The sequence below is a fragment of the Phaenicophaeus curvirostris genome, chromosome 1 (assembly GCF_032191515.1).
Source record: "Phaenicophaeus curvirostris isolate KB17595 chromosome 1, BPBGC_Pcur_1.0, whole genome shotgun sequence".
In the NCBI taxonomy this organism is placed as follows: domain Eukaryota; kingdom Metazoa; phylum Chordata; class Aves; order Cuculiformes; family Cuculidae; genus Phaenicophaeus; species Phaenicophaeus curvirostris.
Window position 1 is genome coordinate 156,535,652 of NC_091392.1, and position 26,120 is coordinate 156,561,771.

Sequence of the window (26,120 nt, forward strand, 5' to 3'; positions counted from 1 at the left end):
CTCAAAGTTAAAATATGTATTTGTTTAATGAGTTCCCAAAATGAGAGTCAAGTCAAGCAGATGAACCTGAAAGCACTCAGTCCATGGTCTTTCTTATCTCATTTGCCTGAGGACTAAATATCTGCATTCAGCTTTTGAAAGCAGAGCTACAGTGCTTCCCTGTTTGTCAGTCAGATGTGGTTCAATGGAATCACAGCATTGTTAGACAGCCTAACTGTGGAAAGCAAAAGATGGTTTCTCATAAAGCTAAAATCTTGCTTTGCAGGAGTCTCTCAACATTGCAATAAGATACAGAATGCACTTCTCTTGCACAGAGTAAAGACTCAGACGCTATTAGAAAACAACGTAAGGTATGTATATACTAGAGAAAAATCAACAAATATGAACGTGTTGTGTGTCTCGAAAGAAAGGAAGAGACTGCAGCAATGCTCTATCTTGCAACATAATTCAATTTTAACATTTCAAACTGTTTTTCAAAAGCTGACAGATCTGCTCAGTGTGCTGTATTATTAACATACCAAGAATCAACATTTTGCAGTTTTAAATTATCTGCGTTTGGAGGGTGTGGTAATGGGAAAGTCAGGGTCACATAATATTGAGAAATACTGGAGGAAGAGCTTCCTCAAACAGTCGCCAAGTCCCAACTGATTTTAGAAGTACAAAATAGAGAGAAAAATGTCAACTTCAAACCATACGCAGTTTTGATCATGTGTAAACACACAGCACCCACATCAGAACTGCTCTGCAGTTGTATTAACTCAAAGACTTCTCTAAAGTAATACTATAATCCATACAATGTCTGGTACAGATAAGCTCAGGTAACACAGCTTCAGGTAAGCACAAAACTGATTTTCTGTAAAATGTTTCTGAAGTAACTTCTGTAAAACATAACCTTTATAAAACACTTGACAATGGGATGCCTTATAAAGGTTCTATGGAATTGTGGGTTTTGAAAGTGACTAGCTTGAAGTATTTAAGCGATTGGTATTTAAGGAAATAAAAAAAAATTGGATTTTCAGAGAAATCATCATTCCAATAGCATTTTGTGCTTCTGTCTTTGGGCACCTTTGAAAAACCCACCTAAAATGTAAATAATTAACTTATGCCTACATTTGAACTATATGCCTACATTTAAACATACAAATATGGACATGAATAGATGCACATTCATATATAATTAGCAAAGAATACCACAGCATCATAGAATGGTTTAGGTTGGAAGAGACCTTAAAGATCATCCAGTTCCAAGCCCCCTGCCACAGGCAGAGACACTTCCCACTAGATCAGGCTGCCCAAGGCCCCATCCAACCTGGTGTTGAACACTTCCAAAGGATGGGGCAGCCACAACTTCGCCGGGCAATTTGTGCCAGTGCTTCACCTTCCTCATCATGAAGATTTCTTCCTAACAAAACAGAAAAATACACCACCACCAATACTAGATGGTGGGTTGCTCTGTAAAGATTCCAGAAATAGTAGCAACGCCTGCCCTGGATTCATAAAGTCATTTCAAACTCATCAGGTCCATATAGCAACACACTGCTGTGTTAATGCATCAGAGACATAGTGTATTCTAAATGAATTGTAGCAAAAATATTTTTCATGGAATCATGGAATGGTTGGGGTTGGAAGGGACCTTGAAAGATCACACAGTCCAATCGGCCTGCCACAGGCAGGCTTATAAGAAAAATGGAGAAAGACTTTTTAGCAAGGCCTGTAGTGACAGGAGAAGGGGTAATTGAGAGCAGGTTTAGATTGGATGTAAGGAGGAAATTTTTTTATGATGAATGTGGTGAGACTCTAGAACAGGTTGCCAAGAGATGTTTTGAATGCCCTGTCACTGGAACTGTTCAAGGTCAGGTTAGATGGGGCTCTGAGCAACCTGATCTACTGAAACATGTCCACAGTCCTCTTTTTTACCCTTTTTAAAAATGGGGTTCATGTTTCCTTTTTTTCAGTCAGGGACTTTACCTGACTGCCATGACTTTTTATATATTATGGAGAGAGAGTTGGCCACTACATCAGTCAATACTTTAGGACCCTGGATGGCTTCTCACCAGGTCCCATGGACTTATGTATGTTCAGCTTCCTCTGGTGATCTCAAGCCTGATCTTCTCCCATGATGGGAGGGACTTCATTCCCCCTGTCCCTGCCTTGAGGTTCAGGTCCTTGAGAGATGTGAGAACTAAGGTTACTGGTGAAAAATAGGGCATCTTTAAAACATAGACATTTAAGGCTTATTTTGCTACAACTTTTTGCTCTTGAAGCTGAAATTCCCTAACACAGTGGCCAACCATCTATAGATCATTACAAAATGTAACACCCCTAAATTTAAATGTGAACATTTTAAAGTCTTGTATCATCTGACATGGCAGAGAATTTTAAAGTAACATTTGGACAGAAAATACACTGAAACAGTCATATATAAGTTGGTGATTTTGAGTCTTGTGTAATCTGCAGTTCCCACACAGTCAATGGGTGCATCAGGTGTCACCAGAAGCAATTAAAAGCACACAGGCTAAATGTGATTACCCTACCATTACAGCTGAAGTTGATTAAGATAATCACCCCTTTCTGCAAACTGAAATGCAAGTGTCACTGTTTCTGAGAGGAGTGAGAAATTTCAGATTTAACTGTTAGTCAGGAAGCCCCAGGCTATCAGTTTTATTATGGATAACAGGATTTTCAATAATTATTATTTGTTTATTGAGTGAAAAAAAACATTTCCTTGAATGCTAGAACTAGTATCTGGCCATCTGCTTCAATCTAATAACAATTACTAAAACTGAAATAAATAGAGCCCTATCTGCTGTTGACCTCTGACCCGGACTGTAATTCCAAAACTGCCTTTGAGAACGAAGCTCTTCACTGCATCAACATGGCTTCAGCATGAAAAAAAAAAAAAGGAATATATATATATATAGAGAGAGAGAGAGAGAGAGTTCAATTTCTTAATGAAATAGTAATAGTTATTAAGAGAGATACCTTTAGTTCTTGGACCTCTTCTTTCTTAATAAATGCCTGCGCAACATTAATCCCTCCAGCTGGTTTGTTCTTATTTCCATGGTTAGAAAGACTCTTTCCAACTTGTTCAGTCAGTGTTTGAATAACTGTTCCTAAAGTACACAAAAAAATTATGTTGACAGTTTCCATTCACAAGTAAGGAGCTTTACTGTAAACCCTCTAGAAATCTTCTGAAAAGCAGAAATAAGTAAAAGGCTGAGAAACACTGTTTTAGAGGGAAATCTCTCAGAGGTATAGACTGCCTCTTTTTCTGCGTTTATAGAAACCAACATGATACACATCCAATTTGAACTGACATCTCTAAGTACTGCATTAATATAATAAACACATTAGGAACAACATAAAACACACACAAATACACATACACTCAAGACGAGATAGTCTGCCTTCATTACACTTTCTGACACAAAAATATTATCAGGAATGCAAAGTCATTTTAGACTGTTAAAACATGCATATACAAAAGTAATGAAAAAAAACCTTTGGAAGCTTTTGCAGGTGTTCCAGTTTCTTCAGTTTCATTTTCTTTCATCCCATCCATATTGCTTTTGCCAGAAACCTTCTGAAAAGCAGTGACTTCAGTGCTTGATGTTTTTGACTGCTTTTGTGATAATTCCAGTGGTTTGTAACACTGCTTAATATCGTCTTCATCTGTTTCTTCCTCTGAACTGAATGGTGGAGTTCTAAGCAAAAATACATACAAGCCAAGGATTTACTGGGTTTCAGCAACTGCATTGATGTATACATACTTAAGATTCCTTGTCTTTTCCCTTCCAGTAGTGCACATTTTTCTTATGTGAAAAAAAACAGGAGCTCTTCTAAATTCTGACTATCCATAAAACTATTTAAAAGCAACTATGCTGCTATGTAAACTCAGAAAGTTATCACAAAATTATCTCCTATATAGACATGATTATTTCCACCTATGCAACTAGCTTTACAAAGCAACAGACCAATATATAACAAGCCTTGCCAGGCAAACAACAACAGGCTTTCATGGATCAGCAGGGACAGGAAAATTCAGGGTCAAGGAAAGTCTGTTCTGATATTCTGTTAGATGAAAATAATTCAGGAATTTTTCAGTGCGGGAAATTATAAAGTAACATTCCTAATGTGAGTGGAATCTGGCACATTGTGTTTAATTTTGGTCATAGTCAGAAAATATGAATAATCTGAAAAAATAAGCTCACTAACATCTTTAAATGCTTTTAACTGCTTCAGAAAAAGCATCTGAGAATGAAACTAAAGGAAGTGACACTACACAATTCTATTGAACGTCCCTCTCTGGTTCATGATAAAGAAGGCATGTGCTGAAAGGAGTTATAGGTATTATAACAGCGGCTCAAATGGAATAATACTTTAAAATACATCATGAAATATGCACTCCACAAAGTGTTTATAGTTTCTACTTAATAACAGCTTTTGTGCGGCAAGCATGTGAACATTCAGTCACCAGAAATGTTTTCTTCAAAAATACAAGGGAACAAAACATACGTGATACTAGAAGTCTTTCTGGACACTTCATTTCCAAAAACCTTCCTGGATCTAAAAATAACAAGATAAGTTATTTCAAGACTGACAGTCAACTAAGCAAGCATAAAATTTATATAGAAGTAGTGTGAATACTTTGCTCAATTCTCACAATATTAGCAGAAAATGCTCACATCTGTCAGAAAAACTCAGACTCATAGGATTGCTACCTGAGATGCGTACTATGAGAATAACATCTCTTACTTTGGTGTAGATGTATTCTCAGCAATGGCTGTTCTTTGTTCAGCTGGGCGGACAGCTGTTGAAGACCATTTTACTGGTTTTCGTGGTGTGGTAGATGAAGAAATTCCCAATTGACTGAACTTCTGTTTATCTACAAGAGGAAGTTATCTATCTCATTATTACAGACAATGTTTGGTATTTTTTATACTTAATTTCTAAAATTAAAGATGTCTCTGCTACAGATGACAGTTTTATTAAAAAAAAAAAAAGAAGAAAAAAGTAATTTTTTTCTTCAAAGCAGTGCAGAGTTACCACTTATCTCACCAACACAGGAGCTAAGACTTCTGCAGTTAAATACAATGTCAAGAACCCTTTAAAGGAAACTGTTCAGTTGGCCATAAGTACATAAAATATTTATGTGAAAAACTACGAAAGCAGCTATACAAAAATGTTGCTAAATAAAGCCCTAAGTAATAGTTCTAAGTTGTAGGAGAATGAAAAACAAACCCAAACATTTTAACCTTCAAAAGGAAGCTGAGGACAGGAAACAAGTCTATTACAAGATGATGATTTCTCTTCAGCCTTAATGGAAACCTGGCGTTCAAGATGCTCTCGAATTTGCTGAATGTCAGGCTCTCGCTTCTGTTTGCATTCTCTAACAGATTCAATAGCACGCAAGATTTCATTTAAGTGATCATTTGGGATACCGCGAACACCCTAAGGAAACAAATCGAATTGTCAACACAGGGTCTATTATTTCTGGGGTTTATATCCTACAATCATATATACCCTTTTAAACTTCAAATATCACAAAGCTTATAGAAAAATCACAAAAGTTGGTAATGCTGCTCACAGGTGTAGCTGTATACTCCACAGAGTATATACTCCACACAGTAATTGGATGGACATCCTCTTAGGGTAACGAATTACTCTTACATATGAAACACTGAAATTTAGCTTTGGATTTTATAGGCTGAGGATTGTGGTACAGAAGTGAAAGAGAACAGCAAAAAAAATAATTATCCCTCTTTTAAATAACTCAAAGTAATCTTACTGCTTTAATTCCAAAGGATTCCAGCCTCTCCTCCAGTGCTTGCTCCAAAACAACTCGCAATTCTTTAGTTAAAGACGGATTAGTCTTCAAAGCACTGATTAAATGGTGGTTACTTCTACTTGGTTTATGATCAGCTTTCTCAGTTTCTGAAATACAAATGGAAAAATGCATTTAAGAGACATTTGAAAAATCCACTGTACATGAAACAATTAAAAACTGCACTGAAGCATGCATTTTTCAGAAACACCATAGACATACACAAGCATCTTTTGTCTACACAGAGTTGTTATTCTTTTTAAAATCATGGTCAAACTTACAAAAATCAACTCATCTGGATCTGCTGGAGGGTAGGAAGGTTCCACAGAGGGATCTGAACAGGCTGGATTGACAGGCTGAGACCAATGGGCTGAGGTTCAACAAGGCCAAGTGCCGGGTCCTGCACTTGGGACACAAATAACCTCATGCAGAGCTACAGGCTTGGGGAAGAGTGGCTAGAAAGCTGCCCGGCAGAGAAGGACCTGGGGGTACTGGTTGACAGCCAATGGCATCTTGGCTTGTATCAGAAACAACATGGCCAGCAGGACCAGGGAAGTGATTCTGCCCCTGTACTCAGCACTGAGGCTGCACCTTGAATACTGTGTTCAGTTTTGGGCCTCTTGCTACAAGAAAGACATTGAGGTGCTAGAGCGTGTCCAGAGAAGGGCAACGAAGCTGGTGAAAGAAGGGGCTGGAGAACAAGTCTTACGAGAAGCATCTGAGGGAACTCAGGTTGTTTAGCCTAGAGAAGAGGAGGCTGAAGGGAGACCTTATCACTGTTTACAACTACCTGAAAGGAGGTTGTAGAGAGGTGAGTGCTGGTCTCTTCACCCAAGCAATAGGTGATACTAAGAGAGAGAATGGCCTCAAGCTGGCCCAGGGGAGGTTCAGGCTGGACATAAGGAAAAATTTCAACATCAAAAGGGTTCTCAGGAACTGGCACAGGCTGGCTAGAGAGGCGGTTGAGTCACCACCACTGGAGATATTTAAAAGATGGGTAGATCAAGTGCTGACGGATATTATTTAGTAGTGGACAGGTACAGCTGGGCTTGATGATCTATGATTCTAGCAGGAATTAAAACAGGAATATGATGAACTTGTTCTCAAGAAATGCTTCAAACAGTGTAATGTTCTCTGATAAAAAAAACACCTACTGAAAATAAAATCTTTGTAAAGTCCTAAAAACTTTCTAAAACTTTCTAAAGTTCTTAACTTTCAAAAGCCTTGGTAAAGGCAAAACCTTAGTCTGCGGCAGACTGTTTCACAGAAAATACATGACTGATAATACTTATCTTCAAAACTCTTTCAAGGACAAAGTTCAGTGTCGTGTTTTCTTCAGTGGACATCTATGACATCATACATACTTAAAAGCAGGCAAAGAAGTTTCGGTCTCCCTTGCTTTAAGTGTCTGTAGTGACATGAACTCTTATGCAAGAAATAATCAACTAGACAGACTCTTCCATCTAAATTAAAGATTGACATTTAAGTTAGGCCAAGGTATTTTAAGGTGATACAGGGAGTAAAGAAGTAAAACATACCCATTTGAAACCTGTCTATGAAGAGGTTCTGGCCAGACAAAAGTTTTACTGAATGCCACTTAGACCAGGTGAATCAATAATCTGTGGGACCATGGTAGCTGCTTCTGTCTGGCAGTGGTCAGCAAAGCGTGCACAGACATCCCAAGCTCTAAGCCACACTCCCAACTTTGCCCTCTGAAATAAAAGGTAAATCTTAGGAAGAAGTTTGTCTCTTTCCAGCATGACTTACAGGGCAGCAGAATCATTTGCCATCTCACAGACAAGGGTATATAAATGAGGGAATAATTCCTTATCATGACTTTCAAATATTTTCTTTTAAAAAAAACATGCTACTTCTCCTATTTTCAAATGACGAGTCCTTAAAAAGCAGCTTCATTTAGTTTTCGTTTTTCTTTAAAGAGAAGATAGGCATCCTGAAAAGGACCCAAAATAGCCTCAAGACACAGAAGTGATATTTAGGTTGTTTTGAGGAAGTGGCTTCCGATGGATCCTAGAAAGAACTATAGGTAATGAAAACTGAAACAGAATCGATACCATACCTAGAGTTCTGTGTTGAAGAGGACAGAATCCTTCTGAAGTCTTAACTGACTTTGGGAATTGTGTGGACAATTCAGTCCCTGACAGAGGTAGAATTAAAACTGATTTGGCTAAAAAGCTGTGTCCTAGAAGAGGCAAACTACTGGTCAGTGTGAAAATACAGGGTTGCCAGACTATCCTCGGTTAGGAAAAGCTGCATTACCTAGCATGGAATCCTCCTAGAAATCCAGATATGAGACATTTTAAAATGGAAGGCTCCAGAGAACCTTCTGAAAATCCTGTGCCTTTCAGATGTTAATCCTAACAGTAAAACAGATCCATCTAAAATCACATTTAAAATCATAATAACTCCATGCTAATGGGGGTAACACAACTATTCAGCATCATCCTAATAAATGACAATATTAATTCTAGCTAATTAGCTCAAGCCAAATCTTCTTTGCCATAGTCAACTATTTAAGGAACTATTCCCTTACTAGTTTTTGTTTTCTTTAATAATCTGCCAAGTCAAGAATTTTCACACTCTACCTTATAAAAGGCTGTCATTGAAAACAAAAAAATCTTGGCCTGTCTTTTCAGACTGCATTCTTTCTTTCCCTCTTTTGCACTGCAGGCCATGCCTTTAGGCACAGCACAAGAATCAAAGACAATCCATCAAGAGAGAAGATGGTAAGCAAGAAAAAAGGCAGAAAGAACGGCAAAAATGCAAGCAGTCTTTATTGCAGATTGTTGAGTCACTGGATTTTCCCTGGGGAAAACCTCTTGCTTACACATACATACATTCAGACAATTTTGTTTTCAAAACAGCATTATTCCTTCAAAAATTAAACTCACTTGCTATAAAGTTCAAGACAGAGTTTGATTTTTTCACAGTACAGATTATTATGCTATTCAGCTATTTGGTGTTTCATCTAAAGCACTGTTAGCCTTCTTCAGGAGAAGAACACCATGCAGGATGAACTGACACTTACTTTTCTGCCACTGTAAATGTGGCCTTCTCCAAGTTTTCCACAGATGAAGCAGAACAGCTGCCAGCACTGGGCTGCATAATTTCATTCAAAATTACACAACTTAGGCTGGAGCTGTGACTGCTTTGAGGTAAGTGCAACTTAGATTACTTGCAAAAGCATCTTTGATGAAAGAAGGCAGTGTTAACCTCCACTACCAACCTCCTTCTTCTAACTGAATTCTTTATCCTCTTACATGGAGTTTGTAAAAGAATTGAGCACACAGTGCAAGAGCTTCAACACCAACGATTTGCTAGTAAGAGGTCATTCCTCATCAAACACATTTGCTCTGCTTAGCTCAAGTGCCTTTAAATATATGGAAAATGCTTGCTTTAAAGAGTTAGCCCAACTTTCATAAAAATATCGAACTTGGATAAGGAAATCATAATATTTACAAGCACCAATTGCAAACAGGAGACTGACACAAAAAAAAAGGAATGTTCCCACCCAAATCAAATAAACATACTGAAATACAACGAAAAATACTGTAGGTATCAAATGCCATTTACTTATTATTTTCAAGAAACATATGCTACTATATTTTTGAGCTGAATCAACCATTACCTTTTTCCTCTTCTGAAAGCTCCTCTATGGGCTCCAGCATATGCACCAAGGGTGCCTGCTCTAATAACGAAGAAGAACAGGAACACCAGACGAACAGGACAGAAGAAGGTCAAGGTCCAGAGTGGGAAATTTAGGCAAAAAACACATACTGATGTCAATTTTCCTGACTGCTGATAAATGGCTTAACAATCACAAACCCAATGCAATGTGACCCTTCACTGCCTTGATGGTACATTTTTGTAGAGAAGACCCTAACACAACAGACACTTCAGGAGCAATTCAGTTGCCCAAACATGGGTGTGTAGTGTCATTTGAGATATATCAGAGTTATAAGCCGTGGGCACAGGGATGGTCAATACATTACACAACTACAGAAAACCCCGTGCCCTACTGGAATTGCACCTAGGATTAAATAAATGAATACTGGCATTCATTTCTTGTAAGAAGCTTTTTAAGTTTTACATTTTTTTTAAATATGTGTAATTTGATACTAAAAGTTCACAATAGACATAGAAATGCTCAAAATAATATGGAAAAAATATGTTAACTCATTACTGCAGAGAATTATTAAGTACTGAGTCCATAGAGAAATCTTATACATATACATAATTACCAATAAAATCAATTTAAAAAAAAAAACTTCAGTCACTTCAATATAGTGAGATTCAGTATTATGATGCGTCTTAAGGGAAATTTGAAATGTCCTCTGCTGAAAGCAGCCTCCTAAACACATTGAAATTGCCATTCTGTAGGCTGTCAGGTACAATCTGCTTTATATAAATGAAGTCAGTGTGCAGTTTATTTACAACTTTATAGACTTCAGACTTAGGAGCTGCACAAAAATGCCTATAAGCAGACTAATAAAAATTCAGGTTTTTAAAATGTTAATATTCACCTTCCATAAATAAATTCATTTCAATGAAAATTAGAATTTCAGTTTATTCTAGGGTTTATGAAAAAGATGCAAACTGTACTTTCAGCATTCAGCTACTGGCAGTACAGAAGAAAAAAATTAATTGTTCAGTATTTTGGGCCAACATACATTTGCCCCAGCCCTCACAAGAAACCTTTGACACTATAAATGGTTCTTACACCTTACATGTAGAAGGTTCTTACATGTAGAAGGGGAGGAAGTGATGTTGCAGTAAAGATGCCTGCTCTTCAGCACTTCTCAAGCAATTAAGTAGAAACATGGATGCACAGTGATAGGTAATCACGATGAAATGAGACCTTGGAGCTAAGTGACACTTACTGTCTTATCTCCAATATTCCCCATGTGAAGGGGACTAAAACTGATGTTGGAAATGCTTGTGTATGGCTGCTGCTCTCCCCATGCTTTCCATACTTGTGGTTCTATCCAGCCGCTCACCTGCTTTTCCAAGCAGGTTACAAGACACAAGATTTGCTGCCACATAATTTGCAGTAAATAAGAAGTTCTAAAAAAATGTTTCTTACACCATCACAAGATGCTAACAAGATTCAAATTCAATATATTTTATGGAAACACTTGAAAGCAAAACTGAGAGATCAACTGACACATAGGCTTCTGGTCTTTCTGTCTCTAAAGCTGTAAAATTTAGTAGTGGCCAGAGAATTCCTGAGCACTGGAACATGATCCTCCACACTACTGAACTTCTAAAGCTGTTACTGGCACACTGTTGCCCTTCACCAACCAACATCCTCCAAAACAATGTTCACGCACAGTTTGGGATCATTCCCAAAAGCCTATACTGAGCCCATTTTGGAGGACAGAGCTGAAAGCACAGATGAAGGATGTTCTGGAAGGGATTTAATTTAGGTGCAGGGCATCGAGACCTCTGAGTTTCTTAGCCAGTTGCTAAGTAATTGGATTTAATCTATACTTGTTCTACCTGTAGACTTCACTCAAATGCAATCTGCTTAAAGGAGCTGACTCATGGCTGCACAAGCCTTTGTCAAGTATCATAATTTAACGGAAAAAGCCCAGTCCCCAGAACTCAGATCTGAAAACAGTCTGCTGATCTGCCATCAAGGTACATGCTTCTCTTCCTCAGTATATTAGAAACAGAGGAAGTTAAAATCAGTAAAAGAACAGCTGCAAGAGCAAAACCAAAATGTAATATTTTCTATGTGTAATATTGCTGTTCACTGCATGATCATGACAGAGATCAAATGCTAAGACATTTGCTAAGACAACAGGGACACCTCAAAACACCAACTTCTCCAGTGTAAGTGGGCCTTTTCTTTTTCTTTACTGTACACTTATTCAAAGAGTTATTTACTAAACAACACGTTGGAATCCAAGGTAATAAAAAGCATCTTGGTCCCCTACTTCTCCATTTTAGAGACAAGTGTGGAGATCACCCTCCTAAGGAGCCTTCTCCTTAGGTTTACCAGAGATGTGCTGTTTCTGGTCATCTGAATGGACATCTCAGCTCTTACACTGGTGCACATCCTTGAAATTAGCAGCATCTAAGTAAGCTTATTCTTATCATTTAAGCCAACTAGCCAGCTAAAGCTCAAATCTCTACAAAGCAGTCTTTGCTAAATTCATCTCTAAACCAATTCTGCTGATGTAGACTGAATCCCTAACTACTCTGAATTATTGTAACTTTCTCTAGTTCATCAGATCTTTTTGCCCAAAATATCAAGAAGCCACAATCCAACGTTAACCTCAAGAAAGTAATTACTACAACTTCTGACTTAGGTATAGCCAGTTACCTTCCTGTCAATTATCATCCCTAAATCTAGTTCAGCTGTCTCTAGTAGATGTTGCTCTCCATCAACATCTTCAACATCAGGTCTTGTAACCTGCTAGCCAAGAACTTACTCCTACTTTTCATCTTAGCCTGAATATTGAATCTAGACAGACTGCTATCTTCCCTTTTGGACTCAAACCTAGTATAAATTGCTTGCTCCTAGTCACTTCTCTGTTCCTCATTCCAGATGAATACCCATACTGTGTCCTTGCCTTACTGGAAGTGAATCCCAGGAGGCCAAATCCAGGCAGGAGGCATGTTGTGCTCCAGCAGATGATCTGCCTAGGACTGCCAGAGTATTAGTAGAACTGGAGACTACATCAGTCTTGCAGTTCAAATGCAACCTCAGTTATACTTTCTGCATCGACATAACATGAACCCTGGCGCTCATCTCCACCCCCTTCTTGGCTATGAAAGAGAGACAAATTTCAACGTCACGCTTAAACCTGTTCAGTCAGGCTCTGCTGCTGGTACCTTGCTTATTCAATCCTTCTTAACTCAACCGTAACTAACTCTCATTTGCCAATTAATGTCTGACTAAGCCTATCCCTGACCCTGACCTTAACCCTAACCCTACCCCTAATCCAAACTCAGTTATCCCTATAAAATCTTGGCTCAGCAATAAACAGATATCTCCGAGTGATACCAGCCCTTTGCAGACCCTGCCAAAAATCAACTTCTTATGCTGGCGTGAACCACCTTAACTCTAAATCTAATTTATTTTGTCCTTCCCAGCAGTCCTACACCTGACCCTAACCAAACACCATTGCTAAATCCTGTCTCACCCAGTAGCAAATTCTGGACACATTCTCAGCGTGTATCATCACCCAGCCTAAGTCCAAAGCCTAACCCTAGCTTTATAATCACAAGAACAATTCCCATCAGCCTCAGGACTGCTAAATGGCAGCTAACGACACCAGTCTTAATGAAGGCCGTACTAATATCTCACTGACCTGAATCCAGCCATATTAATACTAGCTATCATGAAGGCCAACAGCCTTAGGATGACCTCCACAATGATGTGTGTGTCATGCCACTTTTTTCCAGAATATCTCTTCTGCCAGCTAATATGTGTGGAGAGACAGATGAGATGTATCAAAAGCACGTGTTGCTTTGAGTTCTTCAGTGGATAATTGTACTACTAAAAAATTATGTGCCTGGCACTTTGACAAATCATTAAATACCAGTTTCAAATAATATTTGAAGACAATTTCTGTGCAGCTGCAATAGGAAAACATCAGGCTGTATATATTTCAAGCATAACATATATTATTTGTCTGTTTTATCCACTAGAATCATAGAGTGTCCTAAGTTGGAAGAGACCCACAAGGATCAATGAGTCCAATTCCTGTCCCTGCACAGGACAACCCCAGCACTCACATCATGTGACTGAGGGCATTGTCCAAATGCTTCTGGAATATTGTGGGGCTTGGCACCATGACTGCCTCCCTGGGGAGGCTGTTCCAGCGCTCCACCACCTTCTGGGGGAGGAAATTTTTCCTAATATCCAGCCTAAGCCTCCCCCCGCACATCTTCCTGCCATTCCCTCAAGTCCTGTCATTGGTCACCAAAGAGAAGAGATCAGCCCCTGCTCCTCCTCCTCCCCTCGTGAGGAAGCAGTAAACTACTGTGAGGTCTTGTCCTCAGTCTCCTCCAGGGTGAACAAACAAGTGACTTTAAGTGCTCCTCATATGACTTCCACTCTAAACCATTCACCAACTTTGTGGCCTCCTCTGGACACTCTCCAGCAGCTTAATATCCTTCTGAAACTGCACACAGTATTCGTGGTGGGGCAGCACCTGTGTTTACTAGTTTAGAAGAACACAGTATTCTGACAGTATCATTGGGAAAGCAATCTCCTGAACAATGTTTAAAGGAGAAATCGTATCTATTTACTCTGAAATATGAAATGCTAAAGTACTTTTAGCTTGAACAAAGTGTTGCAATTAACTATAGTGGAGTATCACCTACAGTAAGCACTTTCCACTTGCAGTATGTACAACAAGGATGAAACATAAAATTTGTTTGCTGTAAGTCGCTGCACTTCTTAAAGATGTAAAGAACGTAAGCCATAGCTATAGTCATTATTTACTCCTTTAATTTATACTCAAATTTCACACTCAAAAGAGCTGCCAGACTTTATCAGTGATACCTGTAATTTTAACTGTTACCTTTGTAACAACACACTTCAAATATTTTTCTCCTAACTAATAAATGTGAAGCCATATACTGCACATAAGCAGCATAAATAATAATTTTAAACCAATATTCTTAAATATGATAAATTTTTGACACTTACCTGAGGCCTCTAAGCTAGGACCCTAGTCATCTCAGATTCCTTCATTAGTCAAGAGCCACAGGCAGCTTCAAAGCTTCAGCTGAACCAAACTCTGAAAGTGCCCCTTTTCTCTGTTAACTGTCTAGGAAGAATACTTCGACTAAATTTTCCTCAGATGCTTTAGTTATGTCCCTAATGGTAGTTGGGTCTTAGTCCACACCATATTTGAAGACTCAATTAATATATTTGCTTCAATTCCACCTACTATTAGTGACCTAACAAAGACTGAATATTGAACAAGTATCAACATTTCAAGAGTAATATAGGAGCCAATATCTGGTTTAAAAAAAATCATAATTAAGCCACTGCCTTTTTGTGAGACTCAAGTAATCTTCAAAGATAAGACTTAAGTTACATCTGCACAAAACCTTACAGCTAGCTCAGAAACTGAGAGAAGAATGTCCAGTCAGGATGGCATTGAAGGCAGATTAGTAGCTCTTACAGGAAATCAAGAACATGAACACAAAAGCTAACAAAGTTATTCCCCTACTTTATACCTAAGATAGCTCATTTGTAATCTGTGTATCTTTTCATAGTGCAGATGTAAGATGTGCAGAACTAATCCTAGGATGCAGAAGCTTCCAGACAACTTTGAAAAGTGTACTTAAGTTCACATAAGAGAGCTTTTTCCAGGAATCATTTTCTTTCAAACAGAAAAAAAAAAAAAGAAAGAAATGAAGATATTCCATTACGCAGGCAATCATTTGGTAAGAAAACTATAGCTCTTGTGATCACAGAGATGATCTGTGCTAAATAAATTTGTGTACAGAAGTTACCAGCAACTGCTTTCATTTTCAGAATGGCACGAGATGCAGCCATGATGTCTTAATTCAGCATCTAAGTCAACCCCTTGAGGAGCCATCAAAATTTTTGGAAAGACACCATAATTTCTGCAAACCTTTATATCCAGAAATTAGGTAGGATAAGTTTAAAAAAAAATCCAGAAGGGAAGAGAGGGGACAGACAGACAGACCTGCAGAGACAAATGAAATAATTATCAGCAAAGGAATCTGAAGGAAACACCTTCTTTGAGGTTTCATAATAAACTGAGAGTGAATCTTAAGTATACCAATGGCAGGAATAGCCTTTTCAATCATGAGAAGTTTCATAAGGTGTCACAAACTTCATACTTCGAGCAGTAAGAAATCAGGAAAGACCCGAATGAGCTCACATATATTGTCAGAATACAGAAAATACTGATGGTCACAGCACTGCTTTCCTCCTCAGTCCAAATGAAAGTAAAAACACTAAGAAAGCGATGCTTGACAAGCCTGGTGTGTAAGATGTTAGCAGCAATATTCTTCACAAAACCTATTTCTTAAATTCAGAGCAACAGTTAAGCTACTTGCTCTGAGATCTCTTAGCTAGAACCAGCCCTGCTGTGTTGGTGCAATGAAGCTGGTTTGAATGAAAAATAATTGTATTCTTTAAAATACTACTATTAATAATCTATATTCAATATATTACTACTTTTGTCCACACAACATTTCATCTATAGTTTCACTTAAAAAGCTTCTATCAATGAACAGCAACCTTCTATAGATTAGTAAGAAACTTCTGTATTATTAAAATAATTTCACCATATAATAATCTCTTTTCCTTAGTTTCCAATTAATTCTTGACACATCAAATATGTTGAAATAAACACTTCATATTTGTCAGTTTTTCATTCCTCATTGAGTTATCTAAAGCTTCTGTTGTATACTGCTCCCTCCTCCTACATTCATTTTCAGAACTTTTTGAATTTGTTGAGAAAGAAAAATACTGTACATTTTTCTTAGACTAATTCCACTTCCTCTTCCCTTGACAGGTTTTAAAACTAAGAGAAATAATAACTGAAAAGTCATTATTTAATTACAGTTCAATAACTCAAATAAATTATAAAATCATTTTAACATTTAAACATTTTACTTGATCAAACTTCATTTATCCTATTACTTTCCTACTTGAAATGAAAGTAAGGAATTCATTAATCACAAAATATTGGTATTGTTACCATTACTCTCCAAAGAAGAAAAGAAGGGAAAACTATTTTCACAAAGCACCAAATGATATAAATGGAGGTTCACTGCTTTCGCCCACTACTAAACAGTATCACAATGCCACAAGTTAAAATAACTAAATAATGATCTATATATAACTACATATATATAGCTATTATATCTATATATATACACACATATATATATATATACACACTCAGATATACTTTTATATAAGTTCCAGATATACTCTAGAAGAACTATCTAGATGGGATGACTGTTTTGATTATGTCTTCTGTATTTTTCTTCCTTGACATTTAAAGTCACATGAAAAATACAATTTTGAGATTAATAAACAAACATCTACATATTTTTCTCTATAGGAATTCCATTATAAGAATATGCATATCCAGTATGGGCATATACCAGAAAATAACCACATTTTCTAGAAGAAAATCTCATTTTTTTCCTCATTTAGGTTTATTTACCTTAAAGTACTTCAATACTACATGTGCTCTAGGAATGGTTGGATTTGATGATTCAGTGGGTCTCTTCCAACCTGGTTATTCTATGAGTCTATGATTCAAATATTTCATTTTATTTTCCATGTATTCTTGTCAATAGAGCATCTTTACAACTACTTCATGGGAATTCTCAATGCTGATATACAGCAAAGCAATTCATATTATGTTCTTTCAATATAACTACTCTTACAGCTAGGAGTTGACAAGCAACACATTTAAGAAGACAGAGTGTTATATTTTCAAGTACTGGATCTGGACCTATTAAAAAAACTTACCATGCATCACTGGCAGACTTGGTTTAGTTTCTTCAAGACGCTCTACAGTAGTGTGCACTAAAATAGCATAAAAGTAAAAAATAATGTAAATAAACAATAACAGACAAATGCAGACTCATAAATGTAGGAACATTTAATTGAATTTCTAAATTATGGAAATTTTGGCTTTAATCTGGGAAAAATAAACAAATCATTTACAAAGTACAAAATGGTCCTTCGCAAAATAAAAGTACCTCTCTAGATATGCATTTTTGATACTTCTATAACCAGAAAAAGAAACTAGTAAGTAAATTGTCACAGAACATGAATCTGAACCTGCACTAGTCACATCATTTCTCTGGCCATGTCTGTGCGCTGTCTCTGTGTCCCAAGGAAGAAGCTATGGCCCAAAGCTACTTGGTCGAGTCTAGGCTGACCAACATATTCCTGGAAGAGGATCTGCTGCATATTCACATCAGTTAGTGCAAACCCTATCTGTACCATGTACAGAATGTAGCCTTGGAGTGAACTATAACATCAATTCTACATTCCTCAGATCAGCTTGGGCCCTAGGACCAGATTTGTTTGTGTGCCATGGTCCTGAGCTTGTCTGTGCTTCAGTGTGGCTGAAGGTGACCAGCTCCAGCAGAGAAGCCATACAGACACACTACTACTATGCTCTCCCCAAACTGACCTACTCCCTGCCATTAGACTCAGTTCAAGCCAATGTCCTGCTAATAAAGGAAGATGGTTTCCAAATGCAGATTAGAATTAGTCCAGCTGTCGTCATCTATTGCAAGAACCTATTACAAGTCACTGCAACTGCAGCACCAACAGTGTTTGTGGTGCAGAACATCCTAAAACATTATTATCAGCTTTCTCTATTCATAATCGACTCCAGATATTAAAGAATTGCAGAGACAAAAATACCAGAGTCCTAAAATTTTTCGAAAATCTGTTTATTAACTGAAAAATTAATCAATTTTGTCTGCTCTTTCAATATTCTCCCTTTTGTGAGTTATGCATCCTGCATGAACACACAATTAAAAACAGACACCATAAAGCAAAGCCAATTTTTTTTTACATAATATAAACTAGAGTTTCTGTATTTTACATCTCTTCATTACTCAGGTGATCAGCTTTGTACACCAGAAGTCCTTACAGCAGCAGATCATGAACTTCAAAATCATGGCATGAGGTACCATATGAAACAAATAAATTGCCAGTACTGATTTGATTTCAATATTTAGTTAGTAAAGCTGATGTCTATATTACTAAATCAATTGTAACATTTGTTTCAGCCAAGCTGCTGAAATAAAAAACAAAACCTGGTTTTTCTTACAGTTTGTACTTACCGTCATACGGTTTGATGCTTGCAACTGATCTTGTGGACAACTCTTTTATCTAAAATAGAAAAGACAGATACATGAATAATTAAAAATGTACATGATCAATATCTACAAAAGAACAGTTAGTACAAAATAACTCTTTTCAGTACTATTCCAAGTCTAGCTCCACTCCAGAGAAATACTTAATTACATATTGATTTTAAATAGATGAACAGTTCTCCTGCCTGCTCTGCAGTTGTGTCTACTTGACACTCACCACATGAACTGAGCAAAACTGAGAGTATAGAGGAAACAAGCTGGCTGTAATTTGATCTAAAGAAATCTAATAGAGGAGTAGGTTGCAAGAACCACATAATCATGCAATAGTCTAAACTCCATACCACACAGATCTTCATCCACTGATCACCTCAAAAAATGTATAGGTATATTGGGGAAAAAAGTGTATTTTTGAGAAAAAAACAATTCAACTCCGAACAAATAATTTCATAGAATCATAGATGAGCTCAAGTTGGAAAGGACCCATATGGATCATTGTGTCTAACATCCTGCTCCTCACAGGACCACCTAAAACTAAACCATATGACTAAGAGTGTCATCTAGATGCTCCTTGAACTCCAACAGGATTTGTGTCATGATCACTTCTCAGAGGAGCCTGTTCCAGCGACTGATCACCCTCTCAGCGGAAAACTTTTTCCTATGTCCAGTCTGAACTTCCCCTGATGTAGCTTCATTCCACTTCCTCATGTCCTATCACTGGTGACCAGAGAAAGATCAGCACTTCTCCCTCTGCTGTCCATCTTGACTAATTGTTGCCTGTAACAAGGCCACTCCTCACCCTTCTCCAAACTGAACAAACCAAGTTAATTAAATGGAGTTAATTCCAGCTGGAGGCTGGTCACAAGTGGTGTCCCCCAGGGCTCAGTGCTGGGTCCAGTCCAGTTCAACACCACTATCAATGACCTGGATGAAGGCATTGAGTGCACCCTTAGCAAGTTTGCAGATGACACTAAGCTGGGTGGAAGTGTCGATCTGCTGGAGGGTAGGGAGGCTCTGCAAAGGGATCTGAACAGGCTGGACTGCTGGGCTGAGTCCAATGGCATGAGGTTTAACAAGGCCAAATGCTGGGTCGTGCACTTGGGGCACAACAACCCTATGCAGTGCTACAGACTAGGAGAAGTCTGTCTAGAAAGCTGCCTGGAGGAGAGGGACCTGGGGGTGTTGGTTGACAGCCGACTGAACATGAGCCAGCAGTGTGCCCAGGTGGCCAAGAAGGCCAATGGCATCTTGGCTTTTATCAGAAATGGCGTGACCAGCAGGTCCAGGGAGGTTATTCTGCCCCTGTAGTCGGCACTGGTGAGACCACACACTGCACACAAGAAAGATGTTGAGGCTCTGGAGTGTGTCCTGAGAAGAGCAATGAAGCTGGAGAAGGGGCTGGAGAACAAGTCTTATGAGGCGCGGCTGAGGGAGCTGGGGTTGTTTAGCCTGGAGAAGAGGAGGCTGAGGGGAGACCCCATTGCTCTCTACAACTACCTGAAAGGAGGTTGTGGAGAGGAGGGTGCTGGCCTCTTTTCCCAAATGACAGGGGACAGGACAAGCGGGAATGGCCTCAAGCTCCACCAGGGGAGGTTCAGACTAGATGTAAGAAAGAAATTTTTCACAGAAAGGGTTCTCAGGCACTAGCACAGGCTGCCCAGGGAGGTGGTTGAGTCACCATCCCTGGAGGTATTTAAAAGACAGGTAGACAAGGTGCTCAGGGGCATGGTTTAGGGGCAGGGAGATCACCAATCTGGTGATTATATGATACTAAGTGACCTAACCCACTCCTCGTCAGTCTTGCCCTTGAGACCTTTCACCAGCTTGGTCACCCTCCTCTGGACACACTTTAATATTTTGGTTCCCTCCTTTTTTTGAGGTACCCAAAACTGCACATAGTACTTGAGGTGGGGCCACACCAGTGTCAGTGCAGAGCAGCACAATCACTTCCCTCAACTGGCTAGCAATGCCGTGCTTGATGCATTCCAGGATATGGTTGGCCCTCGTAGCTGTCAGGGCACACTGTTAACTCCTCCTCAATTTGCCGTCAACCCAACACCCCGTGTTTTCTTCTGCAGGGCTGTTCTCCAGCCTCTCATCCCCAGTCTGTATGTATAACCAGGATTACCTCGTTCCAGGCACAGAACTCAGCACTTGCTCTTGTTAAAATTCATCCAGTAATAACTTAATTAATTCTTCTCACAGTGATAAATATGATATTTTATTTCTAGTGTGAGAAGTCATGTATTTTCAGATTTCAAACACTAGATTTCTTTATGATTATTTTGTGGCCAATTAAATCTTGTTCACTATCAGAAATTTTTCATCTGTAGAGGTCTCTGGTGACCGCGAACTGGTAATCTTTTACTCTTGCGCTGAACCATTAAAAATCATAGAATGGTTTGGATTGGAAAGGACCTTAAAGATCATCTTGTTCCAACCCCCCTGCAATGGGCAGGGACACCTTCCACCATATCAGGTTGCTGATAGCCTCTTTTCCTCCAGTTTAATGTTTTTAAACCTTTGAAATCTGAACAATGGAAGAAAATGTCATTTTGATGCAAAAAAAAGCCTTAACAAGGCTAAGAGAAAATGGAATGTTCATTAGCTTCACCTCTCCGCCCTCCACTTTAAATTATAATGGAATATTTTCCACAAAACACAAACTGAGCACACTGCTAGCAATCAGGGCCAATACGACCACCTCTTTACTTGATTTATTAGCAGCAGGTTTTCATTTTGTCAAAGCACCTCTTCCTGTAACTGACATGAATCCTGCTCCTCACTCCCACCAAAGGCCACACTTGGGCAGCCTGCTGTGCAGGGCTGTGCCTTAGCCCTTCTCATGTTTTGCTGGAACAATGTTGTTTTTATCTAAAATATTTCACACTCATACTTTTAGGCTTTCTGGCTGAAGTAACTCTACTGTACCTTGATTACCCACTTTGGAAACCTTGGGTTCAGCAATCCTTTCCTTCTAAATTGTGTTTTAATTCCTGGTTAACATTCCTGTGCCTCTTTTCCAGATGTATTCTTATTCATCAATGTAATTTTCAAAGTATAATGAATGTACTACAGCAACACTACAGTGAGAACATTAACTATGCAGCCAGAGATATACCAAAGACCAAATGCTAGTAACATGTTTCTCTGTGTACTATGTTCTCTGCAACACAGAGTGCTTCACAAACCAGACCTGCTTCTTCTGACTAATAATCAGATCATTCTGCTCCTGAAGCCTCTGCCCCAATTCTTCTATCCTCCTCTTGTAAAAGGTGTTATTTTTATTCAGGTCTTCTCTCACTGACGATTTAAGCTTCTCGATCTGTGACAGTAGCTAGAGAGCAATTGGAAGAAAAGTAAATTCATATTAATATTATATAATATACATTAATGTTATAAAGTTTAAACAAGCGAGTGTCATGCTTGAAGATTTTTAACACTTTTTTTTTCAGCAAAACCATAACATCTTCCGCTATTTCACTGGGATTTGCATATACTAAGAAACAGTTGCCTGGATCACTTTTTATTTACGCACGGAAGGGTACCTAAATGTCAATACAAAGAAAGAGACACACAAACACATTGCTGAGATTGCTTAAGAATAAGATTCCAGGAAAAAGCATATGACTCTGTAAACATGTTTTGGTTCTAAATAGTGTTGAATCATTATATTTTAAGGAGATAAGATGTGAGTTTGCATGATAAACCTAACATATTAGCTCTGAAAGCAGAAGAAAGGGAACAATATTTTAGATGCATCATCCCAAAAGTAATACTTACATTACTCCTCCCTTATTCTATTCTTGCATTGTATGTGGGTGTATCATTAACTACATCCTTTTTGGGGAATGTTCCATGGTTCCTCCCCACTGCTTTCTTGCCAGAGGAGGAGAAGCATTGGTCAGACCACTATGATCTGCTCAGTTCTTACATGGTCACGCACATGAAAGGAAAATGAAAGGAAAAGAAGCAAGAGAAACAAAGCAGGAAAGACATTAAAAAGAAATGCAGGCAAAAAAAATCTGAGGAATAAAGCTTTGCATAGTAAAATACATAAACTGAAGCAAAATAAAATGCCATGGTGTTTTTTCCCGGAAAAGCTGAACAGATTTGCATTAGAAAGCTATAACAGAAAAAGCAGCAGAGAAGTGACAGAAAAGAGGAAAAAAGATTGAGACATATGCCATAGGTCCATAGTAGCAGAAGATACAGGGCAGATGAAAGCTACACGTTACCAAATTATATCTCAATTATCCATCATATCCTGGTTACACAGAAAACAGTGTATAACACAGTGCTCACAGAATTAGTTGCCAGCTCTTCAAAAGACTGATAGTTTCAGGTGTCTGCCATATTCTGAAGTGATAAATTCCCCTTCAACCCTGGCCTTAACTGAAGTGTCAAGATCCTAGCATAACAGAAATACAGTGATAACAAATACATCTAAGAGGATGCACTCTTATAAACTCTTGGGGTCTAGGCTTTATATGCAACTGATGTATTATAGCATATCAAGAACCACTGAAAGGCTAACAAAATAAACTAAAAAGAGATTGGTTTTCTTAAGTGGTTTGGTGTGTCACTTACCAGGGACTTTTCTGTCTCATGGTCGTGATGAAGGGCTTGTATTCTAGATGCCCATTTACTTTCCTGCATGGAGGAAATCAATATTAATTCTTGTAATAACGCATAACTATTTAGTTCAATATATGCAATTTTCTTTTTCTAAATAAAGCATAAATGCTGAAAAGATTATTCATTATACAAAACTTGAGTAACCCCATATTTAAGACCTAGAACTGTCATCAGTATGTTTTATACATCCAAGCATGGCTGACTTACCAGTCACTATAGAAACTAGGTATTTGCTCCTTGATTTTTATATACAGAGACTGTGAGTAAGAAATGCATAAATAGTTTGATACATCTTTGCGTATTAACAACAAGAGTACTAAAAGCAGCATTTTTTCCCAAAATAATGTAATTTCAAGCACTCGTTAACAATGTATATTGCATAATGGTGATAAAAAAACAGTATCAAAATATGAGTTTTAGAATGAACTGAATTTTCTTTGACTAAATAAATAGCAAAGTAAAACTCACTAAGTTTTCCACATCTTGGAGCAGAAGTGACCAAACTTCTGGATGATATCAGCTGTGTACAAAGACTTTCACATCACAAGAACCATGAAACACATAATATGTGTCTCAAAGTGTCAAAAAAAGAGTATAAATGTTTGTGGCTATTTCCAAAGGCCTCATAACTCATTATTTTTATAGGAACAACGTGGACATGCAAGTGAGTCTCAGAGCAACGTAATTACCTTGGCCTCAATGGTCCTTCCTAGCTCAGTCTTTCTTATAGGTGGGACTTTGGACTGTCCAAAAGATTTGCACCAGCAGCAAGATCTGTCTGGTCAGATGAAATAATCCTGGTACCTGACAAGCTCAAGCGCTTCATATGGCTTAAAAGCCGCAGGCTGAACAATCTTGTCAGAAAGTTTCTTAACACTTTTTCTTTCATCTTGGACAATGGAAAATTCCCATTTTTCTCTAAGTAGCCTCACACATCAGCAGACATAAATGGTTTCTTAAGACTCTTCTGGAATTGAACTGCAACCATACTTGGTAAAGCCATATATATTTTATAATAAAGAATAAGGGCACATGAATTAAAAAATAACAGTTCACAGATAAGGGATAATAACTCCTTAATTTCCACTACAGAGATTGTACTAAATAGTAGCAAATCTTTAAAAACAGATATTTTAGACCTTGAGAGGGATGAAAATTTTACTTATGGATTTATAATCCTGTTCAGAGATGTAAAAAAATAAAAAGAACACAAGGAGCCTGTCAAAGGCAATACACTGAGTCACAGTGTTACCTGTTTTTCAAGACGTTTAACTAGATTTTGATAATCCTGAGGACTCTGAGGTTTCTCTTCTGTAAATTCTTGGCTGTCTTTCAGCATCCCTAAATTGGATTTTTGTTGTATATTGGTCTTCTGTAATTCTAACAGTTGCTAAAAGGCAGGGGAGGAAAAATGAAGACCCAAATGGGTACACAAATTTTGTTTAAAAAAAATGTCATCTAATAGAAAAATTTACATTAAACATAACCACACAAACACTGCATCAGATTCTTCTCACATTTCTCACGAATTCGGCATTTATCAGATTTCACGTAATAATATATGCATCTAACATAAATATACCTTGCAAACACACACAGGAATTAGCAGCTACAAAATATAAGCTGCTCTGCTAATGCTATGTGTGTTTGTTTTCCAATTCACTTATACTTTTACAATTCTCTTTCTAATTAAAACTCTGGAAAGCATTTCCAGAGCATGTGTTGCGAAAACATGTGCAGTTCTGCTGTCAGGCCTACAACACAGAGCTTTGTCCCTTCCATGTCACTAATGAGAACATTAATATAACGATACCTAACAGACAGCAATAACAACATTTACAATCAGACATAGTTGCTGAAGGCATAATTCACTAATCCAAAACAATGCTACTAAAAAAATGAACTGAAATTATGTAAATAAAGTACCAGTATACAAAGATACAATTATGGCTCTCGTTCACTATTAATTTTAAGGCTTTATAAGAAGGCCTCCAAGATGACTACATCACATTTCAGCTATGTGACAATCACTACCATCTACTGCGAAGGGTTCATTTCTCAAAATGTTGGAAAATTCAAATGACTTACATTTTCTAACGTTGAATTTCTTGAAGAAACCTCCTTAAGCTCTTTCATAAACATCTCTTTCACTTTTTCTAATTCATCAGCTAATTTCTCTTTCTCCTCCTCTTTCCATTTATGAAATGATTGCAGAATTTCTTCTTCTTTTGATTTTTGCTGTTCACACTCCTGAAATTATTTTTAAAGCATTATTTGTTATTTCCCTTGCCCCCAAATACTAATTCCAGCAGCCAAACTACGTGCGGGAAGCACTCACTTTCAATAGGCAACACTGACATCAAAAAAACATGGAAAAACATCATTTTCTGAAGAATTCTGGGGTAGCAAACTGTACATTTTGCTAGCAGAATAAGGATGCTTCAAGAAGTTTGGGTAGTTCATTATTTTTCACTGAATAACACATGAACAACCTTACTTCATCATATCAAGGATTAGCCTAGTTCACTTTCTCACAGAGGCCATAAGTGTATAGGTGGGAAAGGATAACAGCAGGGCAAGCAAACACACACATTCTCCTTAACAGCCGCCAAGCTACCAACAGTTTTCAGCTCTGAGGACTTCCTCAGCCTGATACAGTTAGTAAGCTTAGTAACCTTTAATACATTTCTCCTCCCCTACTGCTGCAGTCATCCCTTGGGGCTGTGGTAGCTTTTAGGAACTGCAACCAACTTGCTCCTCAAGTTGCATGAAGAGCCATGTACTCCTTCTT

At 38.0% G+C, this 26,120-nt stretch overlaps 1 protein-coding gene across 1 annotated transcript in view; it reads right to left on the reverse strand.

The window, feature by feature from the left end:
• Positions 1–26,120, reverse strand: part of DZIP1 (DAZ interacting zinc finger protein 1) — a 41,991-nt gene that overhangs the window by 3,136 nt on the left and 12,735 nt on the right. The window contains exons 6-18 of the mRNA XM_069878944.1: positions 25,418–25,579; positions 24,582–24,719; positions 23,282–23,344; positions 21,888–22,028; positions 18,662–18,710; positions 17,328–17,384; positions 9,471–9,530; positions 5,789–5,934; positions 5,256–5,451; positions 4,756–4,885; positions 4,516–4,566; positions 3,502–3,704; positions 2,983–3,113 (exon numbers count right to left, since the gene is read on the reverse strand). Of these exons, the coding sequence (XP_069735045.1) occupies positions 2,983–3,113; positions 3,502–3,704; positions 4,516–4,566; positions 4,756–4,885; positions 5,256–5,451; positions 5,789–5,934; positions 9,471–9,530; positions 17,328–17,384; positions 18,662–18,710; positions 21,888–22,028; positions 23,282–23,344; positions 24,582–24,719; positions 25,418–25,579 (1,527 nt within the window). The remainder of the gene's footprint in view (positions 1–2,982; positions 3,114–3,501; positions 3,705–4,515; positions 4,567–4,755; positions 4,886–5,255; positions 5,452–5,788; positions 5,935–9,470; positions 9,531–17,327; positions 17,385–18,661; positions 18,711–21,887; positions 22,029–23,281; positions 23,345–24,581; positions 24,720–25,417; positions 25,580–26,120) is intronic.